Genomic DNA, 16,961 nt, shown 5'->3' on the forward strand with positions numbered 1-16,961 from the left:
CATTTTGATTACTTTCATGACAAAAAAAAATTGTGAATTTATAAAATTGGAATCATCAGCTTTGTGGTATAAAAAATACTTTTAAAAAAAAAAATACAATTCAGCACATTACTCAATTCTCTTGGATTAATTTTCAGTTTTAATTTTTTTTCTCGAATCAAAATACAATAACGAGAAAAATGAACAACTAATGAGATTCCATTATTATTTTACAGTTCAATTTTACTCAATTTTCTTGAATAACTTTACATTTCAATTTTTTTTTTCCATATCAAAATATAATGACGTGAAATATTAAAAATTAATAAGGTTTTAATTTAGCATTATTAAGTAGTACAAAATAAATAAAAAATTATAAATACCGCACATTTACTGCGCAAGATATAAAGTAGTGTATTATAGGATAGGGATTTGAGAGTCTCAAATATTAACTAGGTTGGAATTGGAATTGATAAAGATTTGAGTCCAAGTTCTACGGATTCTCAAACGCTTGAAATATCACAATGACTGAATCACTTCCAATTTTAGATTTGCAAACATACCATAAAACCATTTACAAAGGAAACAAATTATCAAATTATTTAAGAAAAAAATATCTTCCTATCAAAGAAAGTAGACAATTAATTTGGGAGAGGCCACAATTAATTTGGGAGAGAGGCCATATAAATTGGGTAAAGGGAGTTGAAAAACAAAAAAAAAAACATACCTTTCCTCCAAATAAAAGTCGAGGCCCACGCAATGCATCATAGCTATTAGAATATTCTTTTGGTCCAACCAAACTTGACAAACAAGGAAGATGACTGAGTTCCAACGTTTTTAGATAAGGTAGCTCAGTAGCTAGTACTTCTTCATCCTCGATGAATATGAACTCGAGCTTTTCACAATACCTCATCCGTGTCTTTTTGACATTACATGGGACAAGAGGTAGTCCATAATGTAACTCCTCCGAAGAATATAGTTTAAAAGCTTGTAGGTTAGAAATTGATCCTGGTGAAACATCTCCATTACATACCTTCTCTAAACTCCGTAAACTCTGAAGTTTTAGTGTTTTGAGACATGGAAAAACTATCTTGTTATTCATGGTGCCTGCTTCAACGATGCATTTCATATCATCACAGTTATAACAGCGAAGAAATCTTAGGCTTTTAAACCCCTCTTGATCCAACAGCGGGACAACATTTTCCGAATTTCTACTTTCCACCATGTTTAAATAATCAGCCTTCATAAGCAATAGCTTGAGACAACTTATTTTTAAACATTCACTCTCGTCAATATACACAAGATATAAGGAACGACAAAAGTCACGGAAATTCTTTTCAGGAGCTGTGCAACAAGTCCAAACATAAATTCTGAATTTATCTAAATTTTTGAAAGTTTGGCCATCAAATGGGAGTTCTTCTATATCCCATCCTTTCATCTCAAGTGCATTCAAGTATGGTAGCCTAATATTCTCAATAGGATTTGCTTCTTCAGATTCAGGTTTCTTTTCAAGAACCCACTGCCTCTCATTATACAAGTAGAGTCCTTCTAATGTAGAGAGTTTATTTAAGATATTGGTGGTAATTAGTGGTAACTTACCACATATACATCCATCCAAATCTAGTAACCGAAGTTTGCGTAAATTCCCAATTTCATTGGGTAAGTTTTCCATAGATGATCCGCGTAAACTGAGAACAAGAAGATTTACCAGCTCACCAACTAGTTCAAAATTTCCCAACTTACAACCCTCAATGAACAACGTTCTCAACTTCATTAATTTTCGCATTGATTCTGGTAAACTAGGCTGAAAGTCCATGTTTGAAACAGCTAAAACCTTTAGATTCTCACCATTCCGCTGAAGAAGTCGTCGTCAAAGTCCGGCGACAGGTCCCCTTTCAATATCAGAATTTGAAGCTTACAACCTCTACTCCACTAAGGCGAGAATAATCATTCTTAGATGTCAATGACATGGCAGTGTACTTTATCAAAGTATCATCATCCAGCCAACGAGGAATGCCTTCCACCATGAATTTATGCTCCTCATCTACAAGTGATCAAAGAAAAGCAAATGAAACAATAATCTAAGTTTTTTTGTTTTCTCCGTGTTACTCTAAAGTCAATAAACAACACCGAAATATAACAAACTTAAAAAACAAATTTTCCCATTAAAAAAAAAAATAGAAAGTTTGATGTTATCCTATACTGCATACCACATACCTCTTGCAGCACATGAAATTGCAAAGTCTCGCACGATATCATGAATCTTGACATCCCCTTTAATATCACCTTCTAGTAACATTGACGAAAGTGTGAGTTCATCAGCCCATGTAACCGCTCGTTTCACGGCTTCAGAAAGTTTGCTCACATGCTCAAACAAGTTTAACCCCATGCCATATCTCATTAGGGTTTCAATTGACACACTTGAACCAACGGGGATAAACAAACAAGTAAAAAAAAATATCCTTTTTTCTTCTCCTTGAATAGACTTGTAACTTGTGCCCAAGATTGAGAAGGCTTGACGATAATCACCACTATATTGACTTGATATAGGCTTTTCCAAGTCATCTGCAAAATTTTCCCAACTAGACAATTTTTTATCCTTTAGTGAATTAGCGGTTGCTACAATAGCAAGAGGTAAGCCTCCACACTTGCTCAACAATCTCTCAACCACATTTTTATATTCAAGAAGGTCAGCTTGATTTCCAATCTGACTCTTGAAGAGCTCTCTTGCCTCATTTGTTCTCATTACACCCACCTCAAATATGTTACCATCTTCTACATCCATGAGCCTGCAAACCTCTTTATCTCTGGTCGTTAACAAAAGCTTACAGGTGCGTGGAATCCCAACTTCATCTAAATTCAACTTGTGCCAAACATTGTCCAAGATTATAAGAACTTTCTTCTCCTTTTCTACCTCAATTAGTCTGTTATATAGTCTAATAGCCCGTTGACCAACATCATCGACATTATGCAACAGCAGATCAATTGATTCAGCAATAGCAGCTTGAATACGCACAAAATCCGGGGCATGTGAAACTTCTACCATAACTTTTATGGCAAACGCACCTTTGACTCTCGCAATGACTTCTTTCGCCAATGAAGTTTTGCCTGTTCATAATGTTTGAAAGATATTTATCAAATGAAAATAAGTAGCCGGAACTGAATCAGCTAACTTAAATGGGTTGATATGACATTTGTTGTTCATACCTTAAGGGTCCGTTTGGATTGAAGGAATTGGAGAGAAGGGGAGGGGAGGGAAAGGGAGGGATTTAATTTTCTTTGTTTGGATAAAAAAATATGGGAGAAAGGAAATGGAAGGGGAGAGAAATGAGAGGACTTATTTTCCCTCCTATAGAACAAACTATAATCTTTTCAAGGTTGGCAAGATTTGGAAAGAAAACATTATTTGGACTCTAATTATACAACCAACATCTTTCAATCCTCCATCCATTCTTCTATCTCCTTCTTTCCTCCCCTTCCATTTCCCTTTATAATTTTTGTTATCCAAACACCCACATCCCATTTGCCCTCCCCTTCTCTCCCCTCCCTTCACCTCCCCTCATTCCCCCTCCCCTCCCCTTCCCTCCTAAAATTGTATCCAAACGGACCCTAAGGATGTGTTTGGATGGAGGGATTTAGAGGAAAAGGAAAGGGAGGGAGGGAGGGGAGGGGATTTAAAATCCCTTGTTTGGATAGCAAATAAGAGTGGAGAAAAATGGAGAGGAGGGATCCCATTTTCCCTCCTCTCCAAGACAAATCAAAATCTCTCCAAAATAGGAATGATTTGGAGGGAAATTGTATCCAAACACTCACACCCCATTTCCCCTTCCCTCCCTCCCTTTCCCTTCCCTTCCCTTCTTCCTCCTCCCCTCTCTTTCTCTTCTATTTTGCTATCCAAATAAGACCTAAGTGACACCAAGAGCCTAGTATACTCACTAATACCATTATTTAACGTATTAAATTTATGGTAAACCGATAATAACTACTCCTATAATGTTCCTAAATTTATAACTTTAAACCGTTCATAATTTCTTTTCAACACTATTACTCCCTCTATCCATTAATAATCTTCATCTTCTATTAGGCACAAAAATTAAGGGGTATAAGAATATGCGGTGAAAAATAAATAGTGCGAAAATATATATAAATACAAAAAAGCGAGGAGAGATTGCAAAGAACTTTAAAGATTGACAACCAAAAAAGAAATTCGTAGATAGGCGATGTTTTTCTTAGTTTAGTGATGATTGGTTTTTTGTGATTCTGACACCCAAACAATTTTTTTCCAAGAAAAGTTATCTTAATGACGTCCCTTTATTTAACTAGTGATTTATAAGGGTTACTGATTTGCAAAAACAAACAAACTAATTGGTATAACACCTTAATACCTTATCGTGAATTTTGTAAAATATTTTTTCTTTAGTTGTACAAAATTATTAATAAAGTATTTGAACTTCAGGTTAACTATTAATCTTTAGTCAGGTATTTTTCTAAGTAGTATTGTTTTTTAGATTTTAATCTTTAAGAAAATCAAGCATATTAAAAGAAATTGTTGTATTATGTTCATTGTAATATGGCCCCCGAAATCGGACACGTAATGTTGAACGAATTGCGAATACGGATTATATATCCGAATTGACTGTACTATGAATTTGGTAACTCTCAAATTGATATTGTAAAAATTTGTCAAGAATGAGAGCGGAAACCATAAAGTAAAACAAAGAGAAAAATACAAGGTACAATGACAAAAAAAAAGAAAAAAAAAGAAAAAAGAAAAGAAAAAGGAGACATACCTGTCCCACCCATGCCAAACAAACCAACTGCATCAACATGATCATCATTCAGGTTCTCTAAAATTCGGAGCAGGAGTGTAGTTCTAGAATCCAAGCCCTTCAAGAATTGTGTAGGAATAAGCTTCAAGTTTACACTGCTAATATGCAAAGTTACGGGATCTGGCGGACATTTACTAATAATTTCATCTTGTATATGTTTGGCCATTAATTCAGCACTTTTGCTCATTAGATAGCGACCATGGTAGTCACTGCAGAGTGAAAGCGAACAACAACCACCTCATCGTAGTTTCGTATTGCCATCCATATCCATCTTTAACCCGCGACCCTTGATCAAAAGTCCATCAATGACTTCCAACCCTAACTTGACACCCTCTGCCTGAGGTACAGCTTTCTTGAAATCAGCATCATCCGTCAATTTCCCAAGAGGAATAATGAGACTGGCTAGAGGTGTAAATAATTTCTTAACAAATTCTTTTATTGTATTATTATTACTACCACCCACCGAAGGTATCTTAACTAGAAGAGGCTGCATCGCATTAGATTCCTCATCTACATGATTGAGAACGTGATTCGGCCATTGTTCCTCATCACTAGCATTCCCAGCTTCAGTAACAATCTCCTTCATCTTCTCATCGTCTTTTGTAAGTTTCTCTAAGTCTCTAGCCTTCAACGTTCTCATGGCTATTATGGCCATTTTCTTATCCTCTTTCATAAGCTTCTTAAACTCGTCTATAGTATCCTTCATCACTTCCACCACTACTTCAGCCACCTGCTTATAATCCAAATACCTCATCTTCCTCATTTCTCCTTCCTCTAATTGTTCCATCTCTTCCTTCAGCTTCTTCATAACTTTGACCACTACTTCTTGCATCTCATGTTCCTTGCTTATACGCCTCTTCAAATCCTTTTTCCCCATCATTTTCACCACAAATTTTGCCGTCTCAATGTCCTTATACATAAGTTCTTTTAACTCTTCGTCCTCTGTTAATATACGAACATCATGAAGCCAATTGGCAGCTACTGTAGTAATCCCCTCCAAATTATCATTCCCCACCTTCACCTTCTTTTCGACATCATCCTTCTTAATACACACCTCCTTAAGACTTTTACGAAGTGCAACAAGATTTCCCTCACAACTTCTAATGTAACCCACGTACTCTTTTATGTTATCGAACACAAAGGACTTGATTGGTTGCACAGCTGTCAAAATAACTCACATTCTCCTGCCATTTTCCTCTCTATTCAAGTATCTTCTCTCTTCTCCTAGAAGTGAACAAAAAAAATACACATTAAAAGCAGTTCGCAGTAAGATACATAATGCAACCCCCATGTTACTTTAATTCTCAACTAGTGGTGTGTTGTTGACATTATACTCCTACATTCATTATACGACGCATGACACTTAAACACTTCCTTTTAGAATTTTAGGCCAAGAACATAAATTCTTGTCCGAATAGTTGTACTTTAATACTCCCACACACACCCCTCGTCTAACCCTCGCACAAGAGTATATGAATAATATAGGCAGCCAGAGATAAGATTAGGAAAACATAAAAGCAAGTATGAACTGAAAAACTAAGAAAGAAATAAGAATTGAAAAAAAAAAAAAAAAAAAAAAGGGAAACAAGTGTCGTAAAACTAACAAGCAATAAGCATCACTGTTGATGAATACTTACGTTAAGCAATTGATTTCTCTAAGTTTTTGCTACTTGTATAGTTGTCAACTTACGTTCAGTGTAAAACGGTCATTTTAAATATAAAAAACACGCATTTATTAATAATAATAATAATAAATAATAATAATATAAGTATATAACCAATAAATAGACCGTTATTACACTCTAAGATCGTCTTCAATATAATCATATTAAGTCGTCGTTTCACAATCTAGAAAACAAAATAATAGAGCTAAACTTTGACCAAATTATATACTTGTATAGTTGTCAACTTACGTAATTGACAGTACAAATATAGATTGCCATCTACTTTGGTTAATTCTCATTAGTTTATTGACAGCACAGATACTGCCACCTTCTAGATCTGAGTACGAATTGGATGTCATTAACTTGTTGTCATCGGACTATTCAGAGTTTTTAAATCCATTAGGTTATGGAGATATGCATAATACAACAACAACATCGAAGCCTTAATCCCAAAATGATTTGGGGTCGGCTGACATGAATCATCCTTTAGAACCGTCTATGGGTGAACGCACACCTCAAAATGCGAATAAAAAAGGGAAAATGAAAATTAAAAGGGAGAGCGAAAATGTAATGCAAAGTCAAGTTAAACTTACGGGTTTTAAAATCGAATTCCGGATTTCTTTTATAAAAACTTAAAATTTAAATCGAGAGAAAAGATTAAAAACGATTTTGAAAACCGAAATAGAATTAAGGATCCGGAATGCCTTAAAAGTAAACCAAGTAACATATATAAGAAAGTGGTTGATAAAAAAGTGTAATAAAGGAGAGAAGAACAAATAATTTAATTTTTTTAAATTAAATAAAAACACTAAATATGTCCAAAAAAAAACATCAAATACTAAAAATCCACATGTATCCTTTCCCTCCATTGTGCCCTCTCCGTCACCATACTCTCCTCAAGCCTCAGAAATCTCATATCGTGCTTTATCACTCTCAACCATGTCTGTCTCGGTCTTCCTCTACCTCTAGACACCTTTTCTGTTCTCCAAGTCTCCACTCTCCAGCCAGCCAGCCTCCTCTAGCCTCCTCTCTCCTAACTGGTGCGTCCATAGGTCTCCTTCTCACATGGCCAAACCACCTTAGTCGGTTTTCCATCATCTTGTCCTCTATTGGCGCCACTTTTACCTTTTCCCTAATCACCTCATTCCTTAATCGGTCTTTCCTTATATGTCCGCACATCCACCTCAACATATGCATATATAAAAATATAAAATGATGGATTTTATAATCCTTTGATGAAAGTGAAAAGTGAAAAAGATGGTAAAAAAAAAAGTACAGATTAAAAAAATCACTTCAGACAATTTGGTTAAAAAAAAAAGTGAAAAAGATGGTAGCCATTTTTATTATTACTCCAGTATGTATAATACATTCCAATTTTATCACTTTTTGTACCATTTTTACTGCAAATTATAATACGTACCTCAATAAACTTAATGAGAGATCGTCCCTTATAAGACTTGCTCCATATATAAAGTTACCGTGCAAAACACAAGATTCCACATAGTGTTACTTTAATTTTGGACTAGGTTTGTGTCATCGTCAACGGCATAGTCCTATATACATAATATGACACTTAGACACTGCCATATAGAATTTCCGGCCAAGAACACAAATTCTTTTCCCCGATAGTTGTATTTTATGAAGTAATTCTCCGAAATGCATTTGCGTCTAACCCTCACAAGAGTATGAGTAATGTAGGCAGCGAGAAATAAGAACTGAAAACATAGAAGGAAGTATAAACTGAACTAAGAAACAAAAGAGAATAGGACGAAAAATGAAATACGAATTGGAAAACAAAAAAAGCAAATAGAAATCACGGTTGATCAAGAACAGACAAGAAGATTTCCGTTAGAACTTACGTTTGGATTAGGAATGGTTGAAGAAACAAAGAAGATTGAACACAGCAATTGATTTCTGAAGTTCTTGCAACTGTGTAGTTTATCAAATTGGGTGTATGCTTTACTTATACTGACATGATCTCAATCTATAATCTATAATTTAAGTTGACAATATTATTTAATTACTCAATTTACAGTCGACATTTTATCTTAATTTTCAACAACAGCTAAGTACTCTACCTTCTGCCCACCTCTCTGAGCTTTACTTAAACGGCATTATACATGCTAGTCGTAATTATTAATTGCTCATTTTATTTAACGTACTGTATAAGATTATTGATTGAATCCTATTCCCTCCGTCCCGGTTATTTGTTTATCTATTTCATATTTGGGTGTCTCATTCATTTGTTTACCTTTCTATATTAGGAATTTCTTTAAAGATAATTTGATCATCCACATAACCTATTGTCCACTTGTCATTCAATCACAATATCCACAAATGGTCCCCTCCTCGTCTTTGTGCCAACAAAAGGTAAACAAATAGCCGGACGGATGTGTTCTCATTTCAGTATAATACTAGTACTATCATATTAAGTAGTTGTCATTTCACGATCTACGCAACAAATAATAGAGCTAAACATTGACCAAACCATAATTGCAAAGTCAGATGAATAGATAGATTGCCATCCCCTTTGGTTAATTTTTGTGTTTTTATTCACAGAATTACAGCACAGATGAATAGATAGATTGACATCCTTGTCACCTCTAAGTGATTAATACAGGGTTTCTAAATATATAGAATGATGGATTTATAGTTGACATTTAAGTACCTTTTACAATCCAAATAAGGACAAATTCTGTGTTTGAAAATGTCTTAAAACAAATAACCTTGTTTAGTCCCACTTGTTACCATTATAAACTTTTAAATTGACAGTATTTCAACTCCTTGTAAATCATTTCCTCCTTTTCAGGACTTATGTTCTTTTACAAAACAAAATAAAAAATAAAAAATAACAATATAAATCATTTTCATAATTTTTTTTCCAAACCAATCCTTTATAATAAATAAATTACCAAAGTGGGGCTCGATTTACAGTAAACGAAAATGGTTCCATGTAGGTCTGATTTTTTTCTTCCAGATTCGGTTCAAAGTTGTTGAATCGCTCAGTGGCTTTGGACTAAAGCCACTAAATAATTCAGCACTTTTGATGACTTGTACAAAAATACAAATACAAAAAAAAAAATATCATTCAGCAGCTTAGTAGCTCTACTTAGTAAAACAAACGTTCAAAAAAAGGTTATTGTAGTGATACAATACCAAACTTTTTTTTAAAGGTTTACATAAAAGCGCTGAATGTATCAACGGCTTGATAAACGAACACCCCTAGCCACAGTGATAAACGAACAAGATTTTATCTTCTGATGCTATGCATGTTCAGAGAAGACATGTTCAGATAGACTATAATACTAAACTATTATCACTATCATATTAAGTTATCATCTCAAGATCTGCATAACAAAATAATTTCTAAGCGTTGACCAATCCATAATTGAGTACAGATATAGAATGCCATCTACTTTGGTTAATTCTCATTAGTTTATTAACAGCACAAAAAATGCCAAATTCTAGATCTGAGTATGAATTAAACGACATCATTAACTTGTAGACATAGTCATCATCTCAAAGTAGACTATTCAAAATTTTCAAAACCCATTAAATGATAGAGATATGCATAACATAAAATGATGGATTTTATAATCATTGCATTGAAAAATTCTCTGAAACGGTTAAACTGCCAAATAAGTGAAAAAAAAAATTATAACTAATAACAAATTGGTTAAAAAAAAGGTGAAAGATGGTGACATTGTTGCCAAAAAAAGTTTCATTTAGTTTAGAGCATGTTTGGCCTCCATTCTCAAAAATGAGTTTTTGTTTTTCAAGCTTAATTTTTCAAAAGTGTTTTTCAAAAACAGAAACAACAAATAGTTGTTTCTATTTCTATGGGCAAAAAATGGATTTTTAGCTTTTGAGAAATTTTGTTTTAACTTTTAGAAAACTATGTGTTTGGCCAAAAAGTGTTTTTGAGTCCAAAAACACTTTTACAAACTAGGCCAAACACACACTTAATTTTCTTTTCTTCCAACTAGACTTGATAAAACTACCCTTTGAATATTTGACCCGAAACTCGTCCTAAACTACACACAATTATGGCAAGAAATTTGATGTGATCCAATCTGAACATTATGTTGATGTTTTCCCTATCTGAAGGCGATCGCATACAAGCCTTCTAGCTTCATCTCCTAAATGTTAAGGTTAAAGCACAATCATCCTAAAATTTCTAGGTTTCTGGAGAACAAGCCATCTTGAAGAAAGAATTAGCTGGCTTAGCATTAACGTCAAGAGAGAAACACTAAATGACTGAAATTATAGCTTCTGCTATGGGTATGGCAAGTTTTTTTTACCTTCGAAAATTAGAAAGCAATCACTCGGTCATTCCGGAGAAAATGGTACCAATAAGAAAATGCTTGATAACCAACAGGCAACAGGGATAGCTAACTGCAACGATACATGACTCTCTAAATAGAATTATGACAGAAGTTGGATGCAACCTTAGACAGGAAACATACCACATCAGCAGAGGAACTCCCAATTGGTTCAGCCTTTTGAAGACTCCTAACATCTGAGACAGCAGCAATAAAATAAAGGCATGAAACAATCTTTTTCCAGCATCCCTGCCATGTGAACACATCACAATAAGGGACCGGCCATAATGGGTCAGTTTTTAGTACATATTCCCTCCTAGCCTATTTTATTATCCTAATTTCCTTATTGGGCTTAGTCGTCTTTCTTCCCTATTTCCTTATTTAGACATATAATAACACATGAATGGACAAAATTACCCCCCCACTGAACATCTGTCATTCTGTTCATAACATCCCAGCCACTCACTTAGCCATACCGGCTTCATTCCCCATCACTGACACTTACCTTTTACATGATATTTTCCATAAACTTTACTTTTAAGCTACCTAAACATGTGCCCCTAGGGACATGTTAGAAAAACCGCCAATTAATTCGGTCATTGAGTGTTTTTCTGATAGCTGATACGGCGTGATACGCAATACCAATTACCATAGACATGTTAATGGTACATTCTTTCTTCAAGATGGTTGGTTCTCCAGAACTTTAGAAACTGTAGGATGATTAAAGTTATAGGAGATGAACTAGAATGCTTCTATGCAATCACCACCACATTGGGAAACTACAATTGTAATCGTTCGAGTTAATGTTCAACTTGAAAAAAAAATATATAATTCTTTGAGCGTAAATGATTGAACGGTATTATTGCATATCCAATATAAAAAAAAACACCGAATGACTGAAATAATAGGTTCAGCTATGGCAAGCGATTTTAGCTTTAGAAATAAGAAATAGATATGTACTCAATCTAATAGTTAAAAGTGAAATCACCAAGGCAATTTCCGAGTATGATAACAAACAGGAATAGCCAACTACAATGCTATAGAAATACGTCAAGAGTTGAATTCAATCTTAACCAGAAACACACCGCATCAGTAGAGGAACTCTCAAATATTTCAGCATTCTGAAGACTCGTAACAACAGTGGCAGCAGCAACAATATATACGGGTGTAGAACGATCCTTTTACAGCATCTGTACCATGTGACCATAGTTATAAGGGACCAACCATAATGGGTAAACTTAGTACAGATTAAAACTTATTTCAGAATCGCAAAGAAGCAAACAAAAAAGAAGATATCCAATGTACAACTTCGTCGATATCCCGTATACTATAGAAGTTACAGAGTAGATAAGAATACAAAGCAAACTCTAAAACCCATCAAATTGCTTTAAATGTCACAAATTGCTTTAAGCACAATCACACCCAAAAAAAATCAAAATTTTTAACACCCCACTACAAATTAAACCAACTTAACCCATACCGATCAGAAGTTTTCGTCAAAAATGGATTAAATATCACCGCAATATATCACACATACATACCGCATCAGTAGAGGAACTCCCAGTGTTTCAGCTTTCTGAAGACTCGTAACATCAGTGGCGGCAGCAACAAAATATCTGAGCTTAAAACGATCCTTTTGCAGCATCTCTTCTATAAGACAATATCAAAATAAGGGACCAATCATTCCGGGAAAGCTTTTAATATAGATTAGAACTTATTTCAGAATCGCTAAGAAGCATACATAGTCAGTTTGACTACTCATACAACCATCATCAACCACTCACTACTCACTAAAATCCATCAAATATTTCCAATGCCAAACAGGACTGACAGCAACTTGAGCAGTCTTTATCCCTTAATAAAAGTGTATTTGACTAACATTAAGCAGTACAAACAGGAAACAACAGAGATATCCAATGTACCAGCATCAAGATAGCCATTTACTACAAAAGTTCACCTCTTTTACTGAATTTATACGGAGTAGATAACAAATGGTGAATTGCAAAGAATCACGAAAACCCATCAAATTACTTTGAATGTCCCAAGTTCAAATAGAATAATCACCATCAGAGAAAAAAAAAAATCAAATCTTTGAACAACCCACTACAAATTAAAGCAAATTAATCCATACCCATCATTTTCACCATAAATAGATCAAATATCACGAAAATATATCACAAAGAACAGAAAAAGGTAGATCAAATACATTAATCATAAATTAATACTCCGTACCTTCCACTCATTTGTTTACCTTTAACTAAAATACCGCTCATAAAGAACAAAAAGGGTAAACAAATGATTGAAACGCGGGAAGTAATTATCTATGGTAATCTTTACAAAACTATAATGAATAATCAAACCTTTTCTAGATCAAATTCCAATGCATAATGTCAAAACTTATGAGTTAAGAGTAAAGTTAGATGAATTAATCTTACCAGCGAATTTTTTACAGCAGTGATTATGGGGATTTATGAAACCCTGATGAGATTAATTAAATTGGAATCAAGAGTTGCTAATTGATTTATCACTTGTGATTGATATCAGCCTCTAACGGGTTAAGTATTAGGTAGATAAATAATTAATAGACTATACCACTAGTGGTATGATTTAGAATTCGAGCTCTTACTAAAGTTTTCGAGTTTTGTTTTAAAGAATTTGAGTTATGCTGGAAAGTTTCTGAACTCACACCCTTAACCATAAAAAAATAAACTTTTAAAAAGCTCAGAAAAATACCCTATCTGCTAAAAGAATAGGAATTCTCCACAATTTTCCCTCCAAAAAGCATCTTTTTAAATAAGGATGGTAACTACATTTATGTGCATTCACTAAAAAAGGAAACTAATAATTACATTTTTATTTCATTAAATTATTATCTATTAATTAAAATTAATCTTTTTATTTAATTTATATTATTTTCACCTAATTTTAAACTATAAAATCTTAAATTAAAATATAAATAAAACTTATATAAGACTATAAATTGCTACTTTTATTGATACAATTATTTGAAATGACTTATACATACTACATATAAAACAAAACTGTAAATCACTATTAATTACTTTCGTGACAAAAAATTGAGAAACTTAAAAAAATTGAAATCATTAGCTTTGTGGATAAAAAAATGATTTGTTTAACATATATTTCAGCACATTACCCAATTTTCTTGATTAATTGTCAACAAAGCAAAATACCATAACAAGAAATATGGACAATTAATGAAATAACACTATGTTATAAGTGATTTATTTATATAAAAAAAAACTATTTATACCGTGCATTTATTGCACGGGGTCTAAACTAGTTACACATAAGCTCGGATTAATGTATAGTGGTTGACTGGTTAATGTATAGTGGTTGACTGGTTGTACAATGTTCATTATACAACTGTAGGTATAGTAGTATTTGTGCAAAATTAGGGTGTCTAAAAAGTTACAAATGACTCGTCTTTATCTATTCGAGTGAGTTTTATTTGACCCATTATAAACTTGTGACGGATAAAATTTATGATTGAGTTAATTAACCGTAACAATTAGTGTAAAATGTGAGGATGACACTCCTTTTGGAAATTTTAGGGGTTGTTTGGTTACCCATTCTAAAACACATGAATTGTAATTCATGGGATTTGCAAAATGGGGGAGTTGTTTGTTTGCCCCAAATCACATGAATTGAAGTTCCATGGGAACTCCAATTCCTTCATCATGTGGGAAGTTGCTTACCTAGGCCCCCTAGATAAGTGGAAATTCCTGTGGAATTCACTTCCCACATTCCAACCAAACAACTTTTTCTCATTTCATGTGATTTATAAAATCATGGGATCTCTCAATTCCTTGGAACTTCGATTCCCTTAGCGAACCAAACGACCCCTTAGTTATTTTAAAGCCATTAAGCCAAATTCATTTTGGTCGAATATTTAATGTGTTTGACACGTCATTTTTGGCCCATAAATAAATTATAAAATTTATGAATATTTAATGTATTTGACGCATTATCGACATTTGGAGCCGAGTTGAGAAAACATAGTAACAAACTAAAAGCATAATACTCCGATAGATTTGATAGTAGAGACATAAATTGGCATCTACTTTGGCTAATTCTCATTAGTTTATTGACAACACACATAAGTCTAGTGGTTAAATCTGTTATTCTTGTGACTGAAGTTATGTATGACTTGTGACTACCATTTTTTTTAGGACTTCACCAAGACAAATGCCAAGTAGATAGATTCAAGCCTTGACCTTAAGTTATTATCGTTTCTAGTTTCGTAAATTTATCTCTCTATAGTCTATTCCATTAAATCAATTTGGCATGCCAAAAGTATTGTATTATCACATTTTTTTCTCTACCATGTGCTAGTTTAAAAATAAATTCAACCTAAGCTATTACTTAGATCAAAATATGTGATTACTCAGCAATCTAGACTAGATATTCCAAGGACTTTTGTACATAGCCCCTTCTCTTGACCTACTTGTATACAGTAGGCAATCTCTCACTATCACTTGTCAGCAATTAACGAATTTTGACACTTAGCAGCGACGGTAGCTAGGGCAATGTATATTAGATATGATTTCATCTCTCTGCAAAGCTCATGACTTGTCACTAGAGGAGACAATCACCCATAAACACAAGAAAACAAAAATAATTGCTTATGCTATGGCAAATGTTTTGCAGCAGCATATGTTGGCTCCAATAAGGGAACACATGAGCTAACCGAAAATAGCAAACTGGAACAATATAGAATACCTGAATGCGAGAGCAAACTCAAAAGATTCAAGTACGAGCAACTGGCAAGAGATATACCCAAGTCCCAACAACAATAGGGCACAAACATGCCCTTTTGTAGCACTGATAACAGATTAAGCATGTTGGCTGGCTGACGGCCCGCATGTACACTGTACACACATACATCTATAAGGCAGTTTAACAATGTATTATTATACAATCCCATGTTATTTGACACAAATACATCTACTCCCTCCATCCCGGTCATTTGTTGTCCTATTCCATTTTGGGGTGTCTCGGTCATTGTTTTTTCTATTTTAGAATTGCATTTGATGAGCAATTTGATCATTCACACTCAATTTGAATGCAAAAGCAAACTCAAAAGATTCCAACAATAAGGCAGTTTTACAAATGTATTATTGTACAATTGCATGTTATTTGACAAAAATACATCTATGATGGAGTATCCATGCCTTTACAATACCAAAGTGTAAAACCATTTTACTAAATACTTGCTAATTGCTATGCATATATCCCAGGCAGATGACCAAACCTAGCTAAACATGTGTTGTGTTGTAGTGCAAATTCAAATAACTTTCAGAAATGTCATGAAGAAACATCAATTTTTTCAGTAATACAACTATCATCAATCATTAATCAATTACTACAATCCGACAAATAAATCTAATAAAAACAAAGACAACAATCAGTCCTATCCCAATTCGCACATATTTCGCGTTCCTATTACAATGCCTTTTTCGTATTACACCCCAATACGAATACATAATACGCATGCATCAGATGCCATGATACACACTTAGTATACATACCGTAATATGATGGATTCAATCCTAACATCGCAATACATTGTGATAGGAACGCAAAATATGTGCGAATTGAGTAACCATACATGAAACAATTGTCGATAGCCGTCATTCCATAAAGCTTTCATCACATTTTTGTACTTAACAAAATATATAATCATCGTAAAACACATTAAATTGCTTGAAATGTCCTAAAATTGAAGAAGATAACCCTAATCACCAGATAAACAAACCCGAAATAGCTGAAATGAATAACAGCTCACTTCAATTGAACAAATTTAATCACAATAACAGCGCAATAGAACTAAAATGCAACAAATACAAACCCTAATTCGAGAAATAGTAAAATAAATTAAAAGGAAAGGGAATTACAAGTTCATACTCACATTTGATACCGCGAATTCCATAAATTAGAAGAATTTGAAAATGAAATTACTGGAATAATACTTGGTTCAGATTGCTGTTGATGATGATGCTGAAGGTGGTGTTGAGGAATTAAGGATGATGATGATGATGATGATGATGATGTTTGATGATGATAGATTACTAGGATTAATATATTACTCCCTCTCCCTCACTATAATTTTGCCACTTTCTCAAAACCGATTATTAACTAATGTT

At 33.7% G+C, this 16,961-nt stretch overlaps 2 protein-coding genes across 2 annotated transcripts; both read right to left on the minus strand.

Annotated features, from left to right (window-relative positions):
* Positions 1-1,612: 1,612 nt before the first annotated feature.
* LOC141586533 (disease resistance protein SUMM2-like) lies at positions 1,613-11,967 on the minus strand. The gene is made up of 4 exons (XM_074407794.1): positions 11,880-11,967; positions 4,770-6,032; positions 2,197-3,087; positions 1,613-2,023 (listed from the first exon to the last, which is right to left on the minus strand). Exons 2-4 carry the CDS (start codon positions 4,993-4,995, stop codon positions 1,881-1,883), a joined length of 1,260 nt encoding a protein of 419 aa, XP_074263895.1. The 5' UTR covers positions 4,996-6,032; positions 11,880-11,967; the 3' UTR covers positions 1,613-1,880.
* On the minus strand, positions 10,938-16,961 carry LOC141586534 (uncharacterized). Its single transcript, XM_074407795.1, has 5 exons — positions 16,727-16,961; positions 15,538-15,686; positions 12,336-12,444; positions 11,869-11,984; positions 10,938-11,043 (listed from the first exon to the last, which is right to left on the minus strand). Exons 2-5 carry the CDS (start codon positions 15,656-15,658, stop codon positions 10,985-10,987), a joined length of 405 nt encoding a protein of 134 aa, XP_074263896.1. The 5' UTR covers positions 15,659-15,686; positions 16,727-16,961; the 3' UTR covers positions 10,938-10,984.

The sequence above is a fragment of the Silene latifolia genome, chromosome 6, assembly GCF_048544455.1.
Source record: "Silene latifolia isolate original U9 population chromosome 6, ASM4854445v1, whole genome shotgun sequence".
Taxonomy (NCBI): domain Eukaryota; kingdom Viridiplantae; phylum Streptophyta; class Magnoliopsida; order Caryophyllales; family Caryophyllaceae; genus Silene; species Silene latifolia.